Source organism: Kogia breviceps, chromosome 2, assembly GCF_026419965.1.
Source record: "Kogia breviceps isolate mKogBre1 chromosome 2, mKogBre1 haplotype 1, whole genome shotgun sequence".
Lineage (NCBI taxonomy): Eukaryota > Metazoa > Chordata > Mammalia > Artiodactyla > Physeteridae > Kogia > Kogia breviceps.
Window position 1 is genome coordinate 169,675,095 of NC_081311.1, and position 14,951 is coordinate 169,690,045.

The 14,951-nt window shown below is 34.5% G+C and overlaps 1 protein-coding gene across 2 annotated transcripts in view; it reads left to right on the forward strand.

Moving 5' to 3' along the window:
* Positions 1–10,859, forward strand: part of CYP20A1 (cytochrome P450 family 20 subfamily A member 1) — a 67,884-nt gene extending 57,025 nt beyond the window's left edge. The window contains exons 12-13 of one of the 2 annotated variants that reach the window (XM_059053453.2): positions 8,591–8,680; positions 8,830–9,989. In XM_059053453.2, the coding sequence (XP_058909436.1) occupies positions 8,591–8,680; positions 8,830–8,980 (241 nt within the window). In that variant the 3' untranslated portion in view covers positions 8,981–9,989. Of the gene's footprint in view, positions 1–8,590; positions 8,681–8,829 lie in introns of both variants that reach the window. The other variant, XM_067026604.1, reaches the window with a different exon arrangement.
* Positions 10,860–14,951: the final 4,092 nt, after the last annotated feature.

A 14,951-nucleotide genomic window follows, 5' to 3' on the forward strand; every position in this document is an offset into this window, starting at 1 on the left:
TAACATGAAAACATATAAAAGTATAAAATTCATTGGTAAAGGTAAATATATAGTTAATATGAATACTCAAATATTGTAATGGTGGTGGGTAAATTGCTATAACTGTGGTATAAAGGTTAAAATACAAAAGTGTTTAAAACTGCAATAATTTATTAATGATACACAGTATAAAAAGATGTAAAACGTGACATTAGAAACATAAAATATTGGGGGGAAATGTAAAAATGTGGAGCTTTTCAATGCATTTGAAATTAAGCTGTTATCAGATTAAAATAGACAGTTATAACCATAATATATTTTATGTAATCATCCTTGTAACCACAAAGCAAAACCTAGAGTAAATATACAGTGTATACAGAGAAAGGACTCAAAGCATCCCACTGTAGAAAATCATGAAATCACAAAGGAGGAAAGGAACAAAGGAACTACAAAACTGCTGGAAAACAGTTCACCAAATGGCATTAGTACATCCATACCTATTAATAGTTTCTTTAAACATAAATGGACTAAATTTTCCAATCAAAATACATAGGGTGACCAAATGGACAAAATAACAAGACACAACTATATGCTCCCTATAAGAGAGTCTTTTCAGCTATAAAGACACACACTGAAAGTGAAGGGATGGAAAAAGTTATTCTGTGCATATGGAAACCAAAATAAAGCAGCGCTAGCTATACTTACATCAGACAAAATAGATGTTAAGCCATAAACTGTAACAAGAAACAGAGAAGATCATTATATAATGATAAAGTGGTCAGTTCATCAAGAGGATATAACACTTGTACATATTTATGCACCCAACTTAAATAAAGCAAATATTAATAGATCTGAATGGAGAAATAGCAATAAAATAATAGTAAAGGACTTCAATACCCGTTTTCAACAGTGGATATATCACCTAGACAGAAAATCAATAAGGAAACCACGGACTTAAACTACATGTAGACCAGATGGAACTAACAGACATATTTAGGACATCCTATCCAACAGCAGCAGAATACTCATTCTTCTCATGTGCACATGGAACATTCTACAGGATATATCATATGTTAGGCCACAAAACAAATCTTAATAAATATAAGAAATTTGAAGTCATATCACAGATCTTTCTGACCACAAAGGGGAAGAAAGCAGTAAGAATCTCACTGAAAAACAGCTGTAAGTATAATGTGTATTTCCATAGAATTGCATTTAACTAATATTTTTATGTAGTTAAATTTACTTATAGTGGTTTATTACAGTTAAACTGCATACTTACTTGCAAGGTACTGTAGCTTATAATGAACTCTTAAATATCTTGTTGATGTCTTCATAGACCTCATTTTCTTAGATAACGTACAAATAGATAAATTGCTAATATTAAGAATGTGTCAAGCTTGTAAACCTAACTTTTAAAATGCCAGATTCTTTTTTGATTAAATGTTTCAAAATCCTGGGTGGGAGTAATTGAGTTTTTTGTTGGATTAAAAAAAATGGAGATTAAACAATCTACTGAATATGCTTGTGAATAACCAGTGGGTCAAAGAAGAAATAACCAATGGGAATCAGAAAATATCTTGAGACAAATGAAAACGAAAACATGGTATAAGAAGACTTATGGGATGTAGCAAAAGCAGTTCTAGGAGGGGGGATTATAGTAATAAACACCGACATTAAGAGAAAAGAAAGATATCTGATAAACAGCCTAACTTTACACCTCAAGGAATTAGAAAAAACAACAACAACAACAAAGTCCAAAATTAGTAAAAGAAAATAAAGATCAGAGTGGAAACAAATGAAACAGAAACTGGAAAGACAATAGAAAAGATCAGTGAAACTAAGAGCTGTTTTTTTGAAAAGGTAAACAAAATTTACTAATATTTAGCTAGACTTAATAAGAAAAAACAGGGGAAGGCTCAAATAAATAAAATTGTAAATGATAGAGGAGACATTACAACTGAGAACATAAATACTAAGGATCGTAAGAAATTACTATGAATAACCATATGCCAACAAATTAGATAACCTAGAAGAAATGGGTATATTCCTAGAAACATAAAACCTACCAAGAAGACTGAATCATGAAAAAGTAGAAAATCTCAACAGACCAAGTTATTAGTAAGGAGATTGAGTCAATAATCAAAAACCTCTCAACAGAGAAAAGTCCAAGACCAGATAACTTCCTTGGTAAATTCTACCAAACACTTCCAGAAGAATTAGTGCCAGTCCTTTTTAAACTCCTCCCAAAAATAGAAAAGAAGGGAACATTTCCAAATTCATTTTATGAAGCCAGTATTACCCTTGACGGAAGCCAGAAAAGGACACTACAAAAAACTATGGGCCAATATCCATAATGAACATATATAGAAAAAATCTTAACAAAATATTTGCAAACCAAAATCAATAGTACATTAAAAGAATTATACACCATGATTAAGTGGGTTTTACTCCTAGGGTAAATCTAGGATGGATGCTTCAACATATGCAGGTCAATCAATGTGATATATGACATTAACAAAATGAAGGATAAAAACTGTATGATCATCTCAGTAAATACAGAAAAAGCTTTTGCCAAAATTAAATATCTTTTCATGATAAAAACTCAACAAATTAGGTATAGAAGGAATGCGCTTCAACATAATAAAGGCCATATATGACATGCCTATAGCTAACAGCATACTCAAGGGTGAAATGATGAAAGGTCTTCCTCTAAGATCAGGAACAAGACAAGGATACCCACTCTCACTACTTTCATTCAACATGATATTAGAAGTCCTAGCCAGAGCAATTAGGAAAGAAAAGGAAATAAAGTCAGAAAGGTAGAAGTAAAATTGCTTTTACTTGGAGATGACATGATATTTTACATAGATAACCTTAAAGATTCCACCAAAAACTGTTAGAATTAATAAATAAATTCAGTAAAGTTTCATGATTCAAAACCAGTATAAAAAAGTCAGTTGCTTTTCTATACACTGACAACAAATTATCAGAAAGAAGTTAAGACAACAATCCCATTTACAATAGCATCAAAAATAGTAAAATACTTAGGATTAAATTCAGTCAAGTAGATGAAAGATCTGTACTCTGAAAGCTAAAATATTGATGAGAGTTAATAGAAGAAGACCCCAAAAAATGGAAAGATAATCTGTGTTCATGGATTGGAAGAATTAATATTGTTAAAATGTCCCTACTAGACAAAGCAATTTACAGATTCAGCACATTCCCTGTCCAAATCCCAATGTCAATTTTTATAGAAATAGAATAAACAATCCTTAAATTCACAGAACCACTAAAGACCCAGAATAGCCAAAGCAATCTTGAGAAAAAAGAACAAAGCTGGAGGCATCACACTTCCTGATTTCAAACTATGTTACAAAGCTTTAGTAACCAAAACAACATGGTAGTGCCCTGAAAACAGAGATGTAGATCAAAAAAATATAGATACATAGATGGAGAGCCCAGAAATAAACCCGTGCATATGTTGTCAACTAATTTCCAACAAAGGAGGCAAGAATATACAATGGAGAAAGATTTAGTCTCTTTAATAACTGGTGCTCAGAAAACTGGATATCCATATGCAAAAGAATGAAACTGGATCCCTATCTTACAGCATGCACAGAAATCAATTCAAAATGGAATAAGACTTGAATGTAAGACCTGAAACCCTAAAACTCCTGGAAGAAAACATAGTGCTAACGTCCTTATCACAGGTCTTGGTAGTGATTTTTTTGGATTTGACACCAAAAGCAAAGGCAACAAAAGTCAAACTAATCAAATGGGACTATGTCAAACTAAAGAGCTCTGCACAGCAGAGGAAACCACCAACTAAATGAAATGGCAACCTATGGAATGGGAGAAAATATTTGCAAAGCAAATATCTGATATAGAGTTAATACCCAAACTATATAAGGAACTCCTACAACTCAATAACAAAAAAGAAACAACCCAATTAAAAAATGGGCAGAAGGGGAATTCCCTGGTGGTCCAGTGGTTAGGACTCTGCACTTACACTGCTGAGGGTGCGGGTTCAATCCTTGGTCAGGAAACTAAGATCCCACAAGCCACGCGTGGTGGACAAAAGAAAAAAAATGGGCAAAGAACCTGAATAGACTTTTTTTTTTTCTTCGAAGAAGACATAGAAATGTCCAACAGGTACATGAAAAGGTGTTCAATACCACTAATCAGATAAATACATATCAAATTGTAATGAGAGATCACCTTATACCTGTTAGGATGTCTGTTGTCAAATAGACAAGAAATAACAAATGTTGGAGAGGATATGGATAAAAAAAGAACCCTTGTACACTGTTGGTGTGAATGTAAATGGGTACAGCCACTGTGAAAAATAGTATGGAATTTCTCAACAAATTAAAAATAGAACTACCATGTGATCCAGCCGTGCTACTTCTGAGTATATATCCAAAGGAGACAAAATGATTTCTTAAAGAGATATCTGAACTCCCACGTTTATTGTAGCATTATTCACAAGTGTGGGAGCAACCTAAGTGTGTCTGTCACCGGGTGAATGGATAAAGAAGATGTAGTGTATATATACTTACAATAGAATATTATTCAGCCTCACAAAAGAGGGAAATCCTGTTTTTTGCACAACATGGATGAACCTGGAGGGCATTATGGTAAGTGAAATGAGCCACACAGAGACAGACAAATACTGCATGATATCACTTACATATGGAATCTGAAAAAACAAAAAAACAAAAAACTTCCAACAAAGAAACAGAGAGTAGAATAGTTGTTGCCAGGAACTGGAATGGTAGGGGGTGAGGAGTAGGGAGCAGTTGACAAATGGGTACAGACTTTCAGTTATAAGATGAAAAAGGTCTGAGGATCTAACTAACGTATGACATGGTGATTATGGTTGATAATACGATATTGTATATTTGAAGTTTGGTAAGAGTAGAAATTAAGTATTATTATCGCACAAACACAAAATGGTAACAACATGTAATGTGATGGTTGTGCTAATTAACTTGTGCTAATTAACTTGAGGGTGGGAATCCTTTTGTAATGTGTATGCTTATCAAATCATCATATTGTACACTTTAAATGTATTACAGTTTTGCAGTTATAAATCAGTAAAGCTGAAAAACTTCAGATTAAAAAATCCTTCAGCATCTGAGGCCAAATTATCTATTTTTCATTTGTATTTTAATTTTATTTTTAATCCTTAAAAACTGAGGTATTGGGCTTCCCTGGTGGCGCAGTGGTTGAGAATCCGCCTGCCGATGCAGGAGACACGGGTTCGTGCCCTGGTCTGGGAAGATCCCTCATGCCGCGGAGCAACTAAGCCCGTGAGCCATGGCCGCTAGGCCTGTGCGTCCGGAGCCTGTGCCCCGCAACGGGAGAGGCCACAACAGTGAGAGGCCCGCATACCGCAAAAAAAAAAAAAAAAAAAAACCAAAAAAAAAAAAAAAAAAACTGAGGTATTTCATAAAATAGTTGGACGTCTGTATGTCTTCTTTGGAGAAATGTCTGTTTAAATCTTCTGCCAATTTTTTGATTTGGTTGTTTCTTTTTTTGATATTGAGCTGCATGAGCTGTTTGTATATTTTGGAGATTAATCCCTTGTTGGTCACATCATTTGCAAATATTTTCTTCCATTCTGTGGGTTGTCTTTTCGTTTTGTTTATGGTTTCCTTTTTTCTGCAAAAGCTTTTAAGTTTAATTAAGTCCCATTTGTCAGTTTTTGTTTTTATTTTCATTACTCTAGGAGGTGGAGCCAAGAAGATATTGCTGTGATTTATGTCAAGGAGTATTCTGCCTATGTTTTCCTCTAAGAGTTTTATGGTATCTGGTCTTACATTTAGGTCTTTAATCCATTTTGAATTTATTTTTGTGTATGGGGGTAGAGAAGGTTTTAATTTCATTCTTTTAAATGTAGCTGTCCAGTTTTCCCAGCACCACTTGTTGAAGAGTACTCTTCTCCATTGTATATTCTTGCCTCCTTTGTCATAGATTAATTGGCCATAGGTGCTCAGGTTTATTTCTTGGCTTTCTATCCTGTTCCATTGCTCTCCTGGTCTGTCTTTGTGCCAGTACCATACTGTTTTGCTTACTGTAGCTTTATAGTCAGAGGTCAGGGAGCCTGATTGCTCCAACTCCATTTTTCTTTCTCAAGATTGCTTTGGCTATTTGGGGTCTTTTGTGTTTCCATACAAATTAAAATTTTTTTGGTTCTATATCTGCAAAAAATGCCATTGGTAATTTGATAGGGATTGCATTGAATCTGTAGATTACCTTGTGTAGTATAATCATTTTGACAGTATTGATTCTTTCAATCCAAGAATGTGGTATATCCATCTGTTTGTGTCATCTTCAGTTTCTTTCATCAGCATCATATAGTCTTTGGAGTACAGGTCTTCTGCCTCCTTAGGTAGGTTTATTCCAAGGTATTTTATTCTTTTTGATGCAATGGTAAATGGAATTGTTTACCTAATTTCTCTTTCTGATCTTTCGTTGTTAGTGAAGATGACTAAAAAGCACTTGAAAATATGCTCAACATACCTAATTATTAGAGAAGTGCAAATCAAAACTACAATGAGGTATTACCTCACACCGGTCAGAATGGCCATCATCAAAAAGTCTCCAAACAATAAATGCTGAAGAAGGTGTGGAGAGAAAGGAACCCTCCCACACTGTTGATGGGAATGTAAATTAGTACAGCCACTATGAAGAACAGTATGGGGATTGCTTAAAACCTAAAAATAGGGTTGCCATATGATCCAGCAATCCCACTCCTGGGCGTATATCTGGAGAAAACCATAATTCGAAAAGATACATACACCCAGTGTTCATTGTAGCACTGTTTACAATAGCCAAGACATGGAAGCAAAGTAAGTATCCCTCGATGGAGGAATGGATAAAGAAGATGTGGTACATATATACAATGGAATATTACTCAGCCATAAAAAAGTCTGAAATAATGCCATTTGCAGCAACATGAAAGGACCTAGAGATTATCATACTAAATAAAGTAAGTCAGACAGAGGAAGATGAATATCATATGATATCACTTATATGTGGAATCTAAAAGAGTGATACAAATGAACTTTTTTACAACACAGAAACAGACTCACAGACTTAGAAAACAAACTTAGGGTTACTAAAGGGGAAAGGTGCAGGGCGGAGGGATAAACTAGGAGGTTGGGATTAACATATACAGACTACTATATGTAAAATAGATAATTAACAAGAACCTACTGTATAGCACATGGAACTCTAATCAATATTCTGTAATAACCTATATGGGAAAGGATTCTAAAAAAATAGATATATGTGTATGTATAACTGAATCACTTTGCTGTACACTTGAATTGAACACAGCATTGTAAATCAACTATATACTCCAATATAAAATAAAGATTAAAATAAGTAGTTGGAAAAATCAAGTTTGATTCTCTTTTAATCTGGAAACATAGGTATCTTCAAGTAAACATTTAGGGTCTCAATTTTCAAGATAGTTTACAAAAGGAAAGGCTGATTAAATTTGATACAGTTTTTTATATGGACTAATGTATATATAGTATATTCCAAAAGTGAAAGGTAATTTACACTTTTTAAAAAGGACAATGAAAGCAGGATTCTTTTCTTTTTTTCTCAGAGTTTAGCTCTTTTAAAAACACTTGTTTTTGAGGGGAATTTTTATGCTCCTTGGTGGGTGGGTTGTTTTCATTTAATATATCCATTTCCCCATTGACTTTTTAAAACATCTTTATTAGAGTGTAATTGCTCCCATTTACTTTTTACAGGGTAAACCTCTGTACAATAAAAGACCCTTCTTAGCCTCTTCATTTCCCTCACTTATTAATCTGGGTCTCATGTAATTGATGAATAGAATTTTTAGTCTGGTGTCTCCGTTCTTAAGAACTAAAATTTGACTTAAGAGGCAATGTAAAATGCCTCGCATATTGATCTAATGGTCTCACGTAACGTATTTTGAACACTCTTAAATGTAAATATTCATTATGTGATTTGGTATGATTTATCCTTAAATCTCATAAATGATGTAGTTGCATGTTACAGTTTCATTCCTCGATGATTCTAGAGAAATGTATTTCGCATCTATTGTGTAGAAGTAGGGGCTTCCCTGGTGGTGCAGTGGTTAAGAATCTGCCTGCCAAAGCAGGGGACACGGGTTCGATCCCTGGTCTGGAAGATCCCACATGCCGCAGAGCAACTAAGCCTGTGCACCATAACTACTGAGCCTGCGTGCTGCCACTACTGAAGCCCATGCACCTAGAGCCCGTGCTTCGCAACAAGAGAAGCCACCACAGTGAGAAGCTTGCATACCACAATTAAGAGTAGCCCTCACTTGCTACAACTAGAGAAGGCCTGCTCACAGCAATGAAGACCCAGTGTAGCCAATAAATAAATAAATAAATAAAATAGAAGTAATAAAGTAAGCAAAAAGAGATGTAATATATGTTCAATAGTTCAGGAACATAAAAGGTCAAAGTTAAATATAATGTGCCAGCAGTTTCTATCTTCAGTAGTTTTAAAACTTTATTACATACCCGTGTTCTTATAGTGTAGATATGTACTGTGCCAGTGGAGCTCTGTTGTGATCAGGCCCAAATCTTCTTTTTAGGTTTGATCCAGAGCGGTTTGATGATGAATCGGTAATGAAGACTTTCTCCTTGCTTGGATTCTCAGGCACACAGGAATGCCCAGAGCTGAGGTGAGATGATAGAGAAATGAAAAGGAAAGGAAAAATGCTAGACTTTGTACTTATAATTTTGTTCATCACTGATGATGAGAATGAACAATCTATATAGTTAAAGTATAGTTGTTAATCTTTAGTAACCAGTTGACTTTCTTCCTGACTAGGTTTGCATATATGGTGACCACAGTACTTTTGAGTGTACTGGTGAGGAGACTGCACTTACTTTCTGTGGAGGGACAAGTTATTGAAACTAAGTATGAACTGGTAACATCATCCAAGGAGGAAGCTTGGATCACTGTCTCAAAGAGATATTAAAATTGTATACACTTAACTTGTTGAGGGAAATGACCATTTAGAAAATATGTATTGAATCCTTTTATAAGCCAAGCATCATTGTATAATATAAACACCTATTAGTACTTCATCATGTTTTTTTTGGGGGAGGGGGGTGGTACGCGGGCCTCTCACTGTTGTGGCCTCTCCCGTTGCGGAGCGCAGGCTCTGGACGCACAGTCTCAGCGGCCATGGCTCACGAGCCCAGCCGCTCTGTGGCATGTGGGATCTTCCCGGACCGGGGCACGAACCCGTGTCCCCTGCATCAGCAGGCAGACTCTCAACCACTGCACCACCAGGGAAGCCCGCATCATATACTTTTATATTTATTGCATCAATATAGTGCTAATTTTAATGGGAGGACTTCTAGTTTTAACTTTTGTTTTATCAGTTTCTGTGTCATTGTTTTCATATTCTTAGCCTTAGTTTGATCGCTAAAATTAATATTCTTGAAGAGAAATTATTTTTCAAAATAATGTTTTTTAAATATTCATAAAAGAGAAAACTCATTTTCACACTTTCAGTAAATCCTCTTAAAGGGGACTTTACATAAAAAGGAAAAAAGGACTTTATATAATTTTATTTATTGGATTAATATTTTTATTTTCTGAATATAAATTAGTTTGTGTTTAATCATTGTTATTAGGTTTGAGTAATTCAGTGAATAACATACTTTGTATTTGCTTGTATGCCTTCCCAGACAACAGTGTTTATTTCATTACTTACACATTGCTCATCATTTTGAACAGTTCTGAATCATTTGGAAAATAATACAGTTAGTTCTGAATGTGTTTTGAAGTGGTGTCCTTCCTAAGTAGCAAACTAAGAGTGAGGCTTGTCTGTCCTTTTTTTGCTGGAAATTGCAGTAGCACTATATTACTCAACTAATCATCATTTGTGGAAAAAAAAAATTCCTGAATTTATTTATTATTATGTCATATCCTAACCATAAGAAATGAGAGAGCATTAACTAAAAACTGAAACCAAATTTAAAAGAAAGAAAACAAAGAGGGGTGAAAATATTTGCAAAATATATGACAGAAAGGGATAATATCCATATTACATATAAAGAGTCATACAAATTGTTAAGAAAACATACAGTAGATAAATGGACAAAACAGCTTTTATGAGGGGAAACAGCTAATAAACTTTTAGAAAAATGGTCAGTCTCACTAGTAAGCATAGAAATATTAGGGCTTTTTCAAAAATGAGTATCTTTCAAATTTACATTTTAGTACTGGTTTTATATTTGATGCTTTTTTATTGACAGCATTGTATTTTAGTTTGCTTTCTTTGGTTATACTGTTCTTGAAGAATTATGTTTTTTTAAAGATAAAAGGACATATGTAGGAAATATGCCAAGTGCTGATAGGAAAGAAAGAATAGTGATAAATATTTGCATATGGGCTTATTTTAGACACTGCTGAATTTCTCTTGTAATTTTAGTTTCAAGAATGTACCCTACTTTTTTTTGGTTTTTTGGGGTTTTTTTTGTGGTACACGGGCCTCTCACGTTGCGGAGCAGAGGCTCCGGACGCACAGGCTCAGCGGCCATGGCTCACGGGCCCAGCCGCTCTGCGGCATGTGGGATCTTCCTGGACCGGGACACGAACCCATGTCCCCTGCATCAGCAGGCGGATTCTCAACCACTGCGCCACCAGGGAAGCCCTACCCTAGTTATTAATTGAGTTATTTTATGTTGTGTTTATGGTTATATAGCTAACATTTTAGACCTAGTAATAAGTAGTTAAACATAGAAACTAAGTAACTAGATGCAGCCTTTATTTCTGACAAAAACATTTAATTTATGGAATAATTTAAACTCTGAAACTTTAAGTGAAATATATTCTTAGTTCCTAGCATCATGTTTCTACAAAGGCTTGTTGTTACATTTATTCCCTGTCGCCTATCATATTCTATGGTTTTGGGTATAAAGAGCATCTTCCTTTGTTATCCAAGTACCTTAATTGGTTTGGAAATTGGCACTGGAAGGTCAGAGTAGCCAGTTGATATGTAAACCAAGTGTCAGTAAAATCAGATGAGATCAGTGGAATTTTAAAGCAAGTGAGACCTTATCAGCCATGATCAAGGCAAAAACAGGGTAACTGAACCAGAGTCAGGGTGTTGGCATGTTGCCAATAAGTGAGACAATGTATAATAATGATGGAATTGAGGAAAATAAAGCATAGAAGAATCAGGTAAATAAACATTTTATCCAGAGTTACATAAATAACTTGAAACATTAAAAATAAGTCATTTTTCTAGAGGATTTTTAAAAAATAAAAATTACTGTTAATCATATGTAAAATAAGTTATCCATTCACTGTTGTTCTTATGTGGCCCTTTGTATTTGTCAAATGACCTAAATTTTAGTAGCCTTAGTGTTACTGATGGCTCATAGCATGGCTCCAGCAGGACTCTTAAATTTTATAGCTTTTTGGCTTTTTTAAAAACTATTTCTTCACTGATTTTGATCTACATTCTTTTTGATAGTTCAGAAGTTTATTGTTAAAAACGTCAGCACAACGCATTTTTTATGGAATGAAAGGGCTCTTCCACACTTTGTGCTAATAAAATTCAAAACAATTCTGTGCATATGTTTGGGAAAAATGAAAAACTCACATGCTGTTTGGCCCACAAATGTGCAGTTTCATTTTTTTATATAAATAGATTCTATCTTACTTATAGACTCAATATCAAAATTTATTTGTTTTCTTTATATTAAAATGTTTGCATTTTAAAGACAAAATGCTCTATTTTTTATTAGAAAATTATATGGGTTTATTGTAGAAAAATCTAGGAAACATAGAAGCACAAAAATAGGAAACTCCATCACCACTATTTGAACTTAAGCCGTGTTAAAGCATTGTTAAGCTTCTGAGGTGGATCCTTCTACTTTTTAATCCACATGTAATTTTTACAGACATATTATACACCTTGTTCTCTTCATTTAATATGTTATGAACCAGTAGTGTTTTCCACAGCTAGAACATTACTATTCTTCTCACTCAGAATGTAAGCACAGACTTGTCAATCTTTTTCTTTGCCTCTTTCCCTTCTCAAATATTGTTATTCTTTTCAACTTTAAAAATGGCCTTACTGCTCCATCTATTCTATCAAAACAGTTATATATTAGTAGAACCAAGTTGCTAAAGTCCTAGCATAATCTAGGAGTTACAATGAGCATTTAAGAAATGAAATTACTCCATTATCCTAAGAAAACTCTTCAATATAATTAAGTTCAAATTGGGATAGCATTTCATCTTTTAAGAGGACATTTTAGGAATCTTTGTTGCTGTTTTTGGACTCTGGGGGAAACAGATTAAAATTCTTCCCTGAAGACATGTTTATTTTTTTCTCCAGACCCATAAAAAGTACTGTTACTCTTTATAAAATGTACCTTTTTTTCACATGCAACGGTTATGTTGACACATTGAAAACTGCTTAAAAAAACATAATTCTACTGAGTATGTAAAAGTGAAGACATGGCCGGTAGAATCAAGGAGTCATTTAGTAGCTGTGAGAAGATAGCTGCGAGAGAAACGGACAGTATTTTCAAGGGTGGGTTTTTATACTGTCAAGTTGATCCTAACGACCTTATTTTTCTTCTTAGCCAGTCCAGTGCCTGTTTCCTAAGTTCCTAAGACCAATGATGAAGGTAGAAGGGGAGGAGTTGGGGGAAGGGAGGCAGTGACAACAAAGCAGTTGCTGTTATTGCAGAAGTCAGAAAATCAGCATGGCCAAAAACGCTGGATACTGTGTTTGTTGCTTTGAGCATTGTCAGTGATCTGCACTGATAAAAAGGAGTGAGAGTGAAACTTGCCAAAATAGAACAAGGGACTGGAATGAGCATTTGTTACAAACCAAATTCTTTATATACCCATCTCATTTAGTCCTTAGAAAGTAATAGGCACAGGTAGGACTAACTAAAATAGTTCTTCATTCCTGCTAGAAGAAATACTGTAAATAAGGACAGCAAATACTAGCTAAGAAACAGTAAAAGATCTAAACTTCAGATTATCTTAATAGCTTCAGTGGGGTTTAGTGGGGTTTTGTTCTTATTTAAGAGAGAACCAAGCAATAGTTTCAAATGATGAACAGTTCATAATAGCTAAAGAAAATGATTAAAAGAGTAATGTAACAGCAGTATTTAAAGAAATCTCAAAGGAAACTAAATACTGCCAACTCAACTGTCACTTGTACAACTGTTTAAATTTTTTCCTGTTCCTGCATACGTATATTTTTACCTATTGCAATCAGAACAATTTGGTCTACTTTTCATTTAATGCATTTCAGACATTTTCTTTTGTTACTTCAGTTTTGTAAGGTCTTATTTTGGGGTGGGAGTAGACTTTTAAAATACAATAGAAATCAATTTCATGTTTGATTTATTTATTTTTATGACACTGAGTGAATGGATAATTGTAAAATTTGAGCTGGGAGCCATTTTGTAAAATATCCAGACAGTAAACAAAAGGCAGGAAATGACATTCCTTCTTCCAGTCTGCTTCCCATTCAGTCAGTTTACAGCTTGGTGGCTGTCTTTCTACAGATTGGGAATGGATCTTGTTATAGCATGGATAAACTGCCAGGAGCAAATAAGTCACAATCCTGTTTGGTAGTTTTTTAAAAAATCTACTTTTATATACATCTAAAATACTTGCAAATTCTTGTTTTAATTTTTAACACATGATAGTAGAGAATGAAACTTGCTTTGTAACTATATCATAGATAAAGTTGTAATGTGCCTGTCTCTAAAAAGGCAATCAGTAAATATTTTTGAATAAGTGAATGAAATTTTCATTGAGGTTTTCTCTGCATATAGAATAAAGGAGATTATTGAAGTTACTTAATAGTTGAAAAAGATTTCCAGATAGCCAAACTACCTCTAATGCTAATAGCACTTTGTGATATGCTAAGTACCCCATTGCTGGAAGTATTTTAAGAATACTTTGTTGTATGGACATCTTTCAGTGATGCCTGTATTAGGTGTGAATGTAGGTTTATAACAGCCTATAGTTCTACAAAATATCAACCAAAATAGTTGGTAAGCAAGTAGTCCTTTGTTCCTTCTATATCTTATCACTTAGATCATCATTAAAACTAGGAAATGTTTAAGGATCAGAGTTTTTTTATTAGGTTAGCAACAGCATTATTTCCCAAAGTGTGTCTCATGGTACCCTATCCTATGAAATACTCTGAGAAAAAGTTTCCTTGATAGTATTCATTCTCAGTTTATATACATATATTCTTTCTCAGAATGCATATTAATATATTGGAAGAGCTGAGAAGTTCTAGTGTAAGGAAACCTATTTTAACTTGGTGTAACACTGAGTGTTCCAAATGTATTTGATGAAGGTACCCCTTTTCCAAGTTATACTTATTATCCTGAATAACCAGCATTTCATGGAGATGTAGTGTTCAGTAGATCTATAGATGTCGTGTCCAAAATGATCTACAGACAAAAGGAGTCTAAAGAAACATCTGTCTTAGGTAGTTCTTTAACCTATGCGTGGTCCAGAGATTCTCCAGACTAGGAGTGACCATATTAGAACCAAGGCACCTGAATTCCATGGTCTCTCACTCCCTCACTGCCTCCTCTTTTCCCTGTCAGAGGACAGAGCCCTCTTACTCTCCTGACTCTCTCCTTCTCCTGACTTCCATTTCTGTCCAAAGAAATGTGACCCATTTAGTTAGGCAACACTTTTTTATTGGTCACTTAATGTGTGTCAGATCTTATTCCAGACGCTGGGGATATAGCACTGAGCCAAACAGACATGGAATTTACTGTGTTCTCTCTCTTCTGTGCTGCACCCCAGGAGGAAGAACCCCAGTCTCATGTGCCAAAGCTTAACTTTCTAGCACTTGAGCTCTCTAGGTCCTGGGTTTGGAAGCAACTCAAGGACCCTTTAGATTAGTGGCTGAAAGGGACAAAGGAAGGAACTTGTAGTTG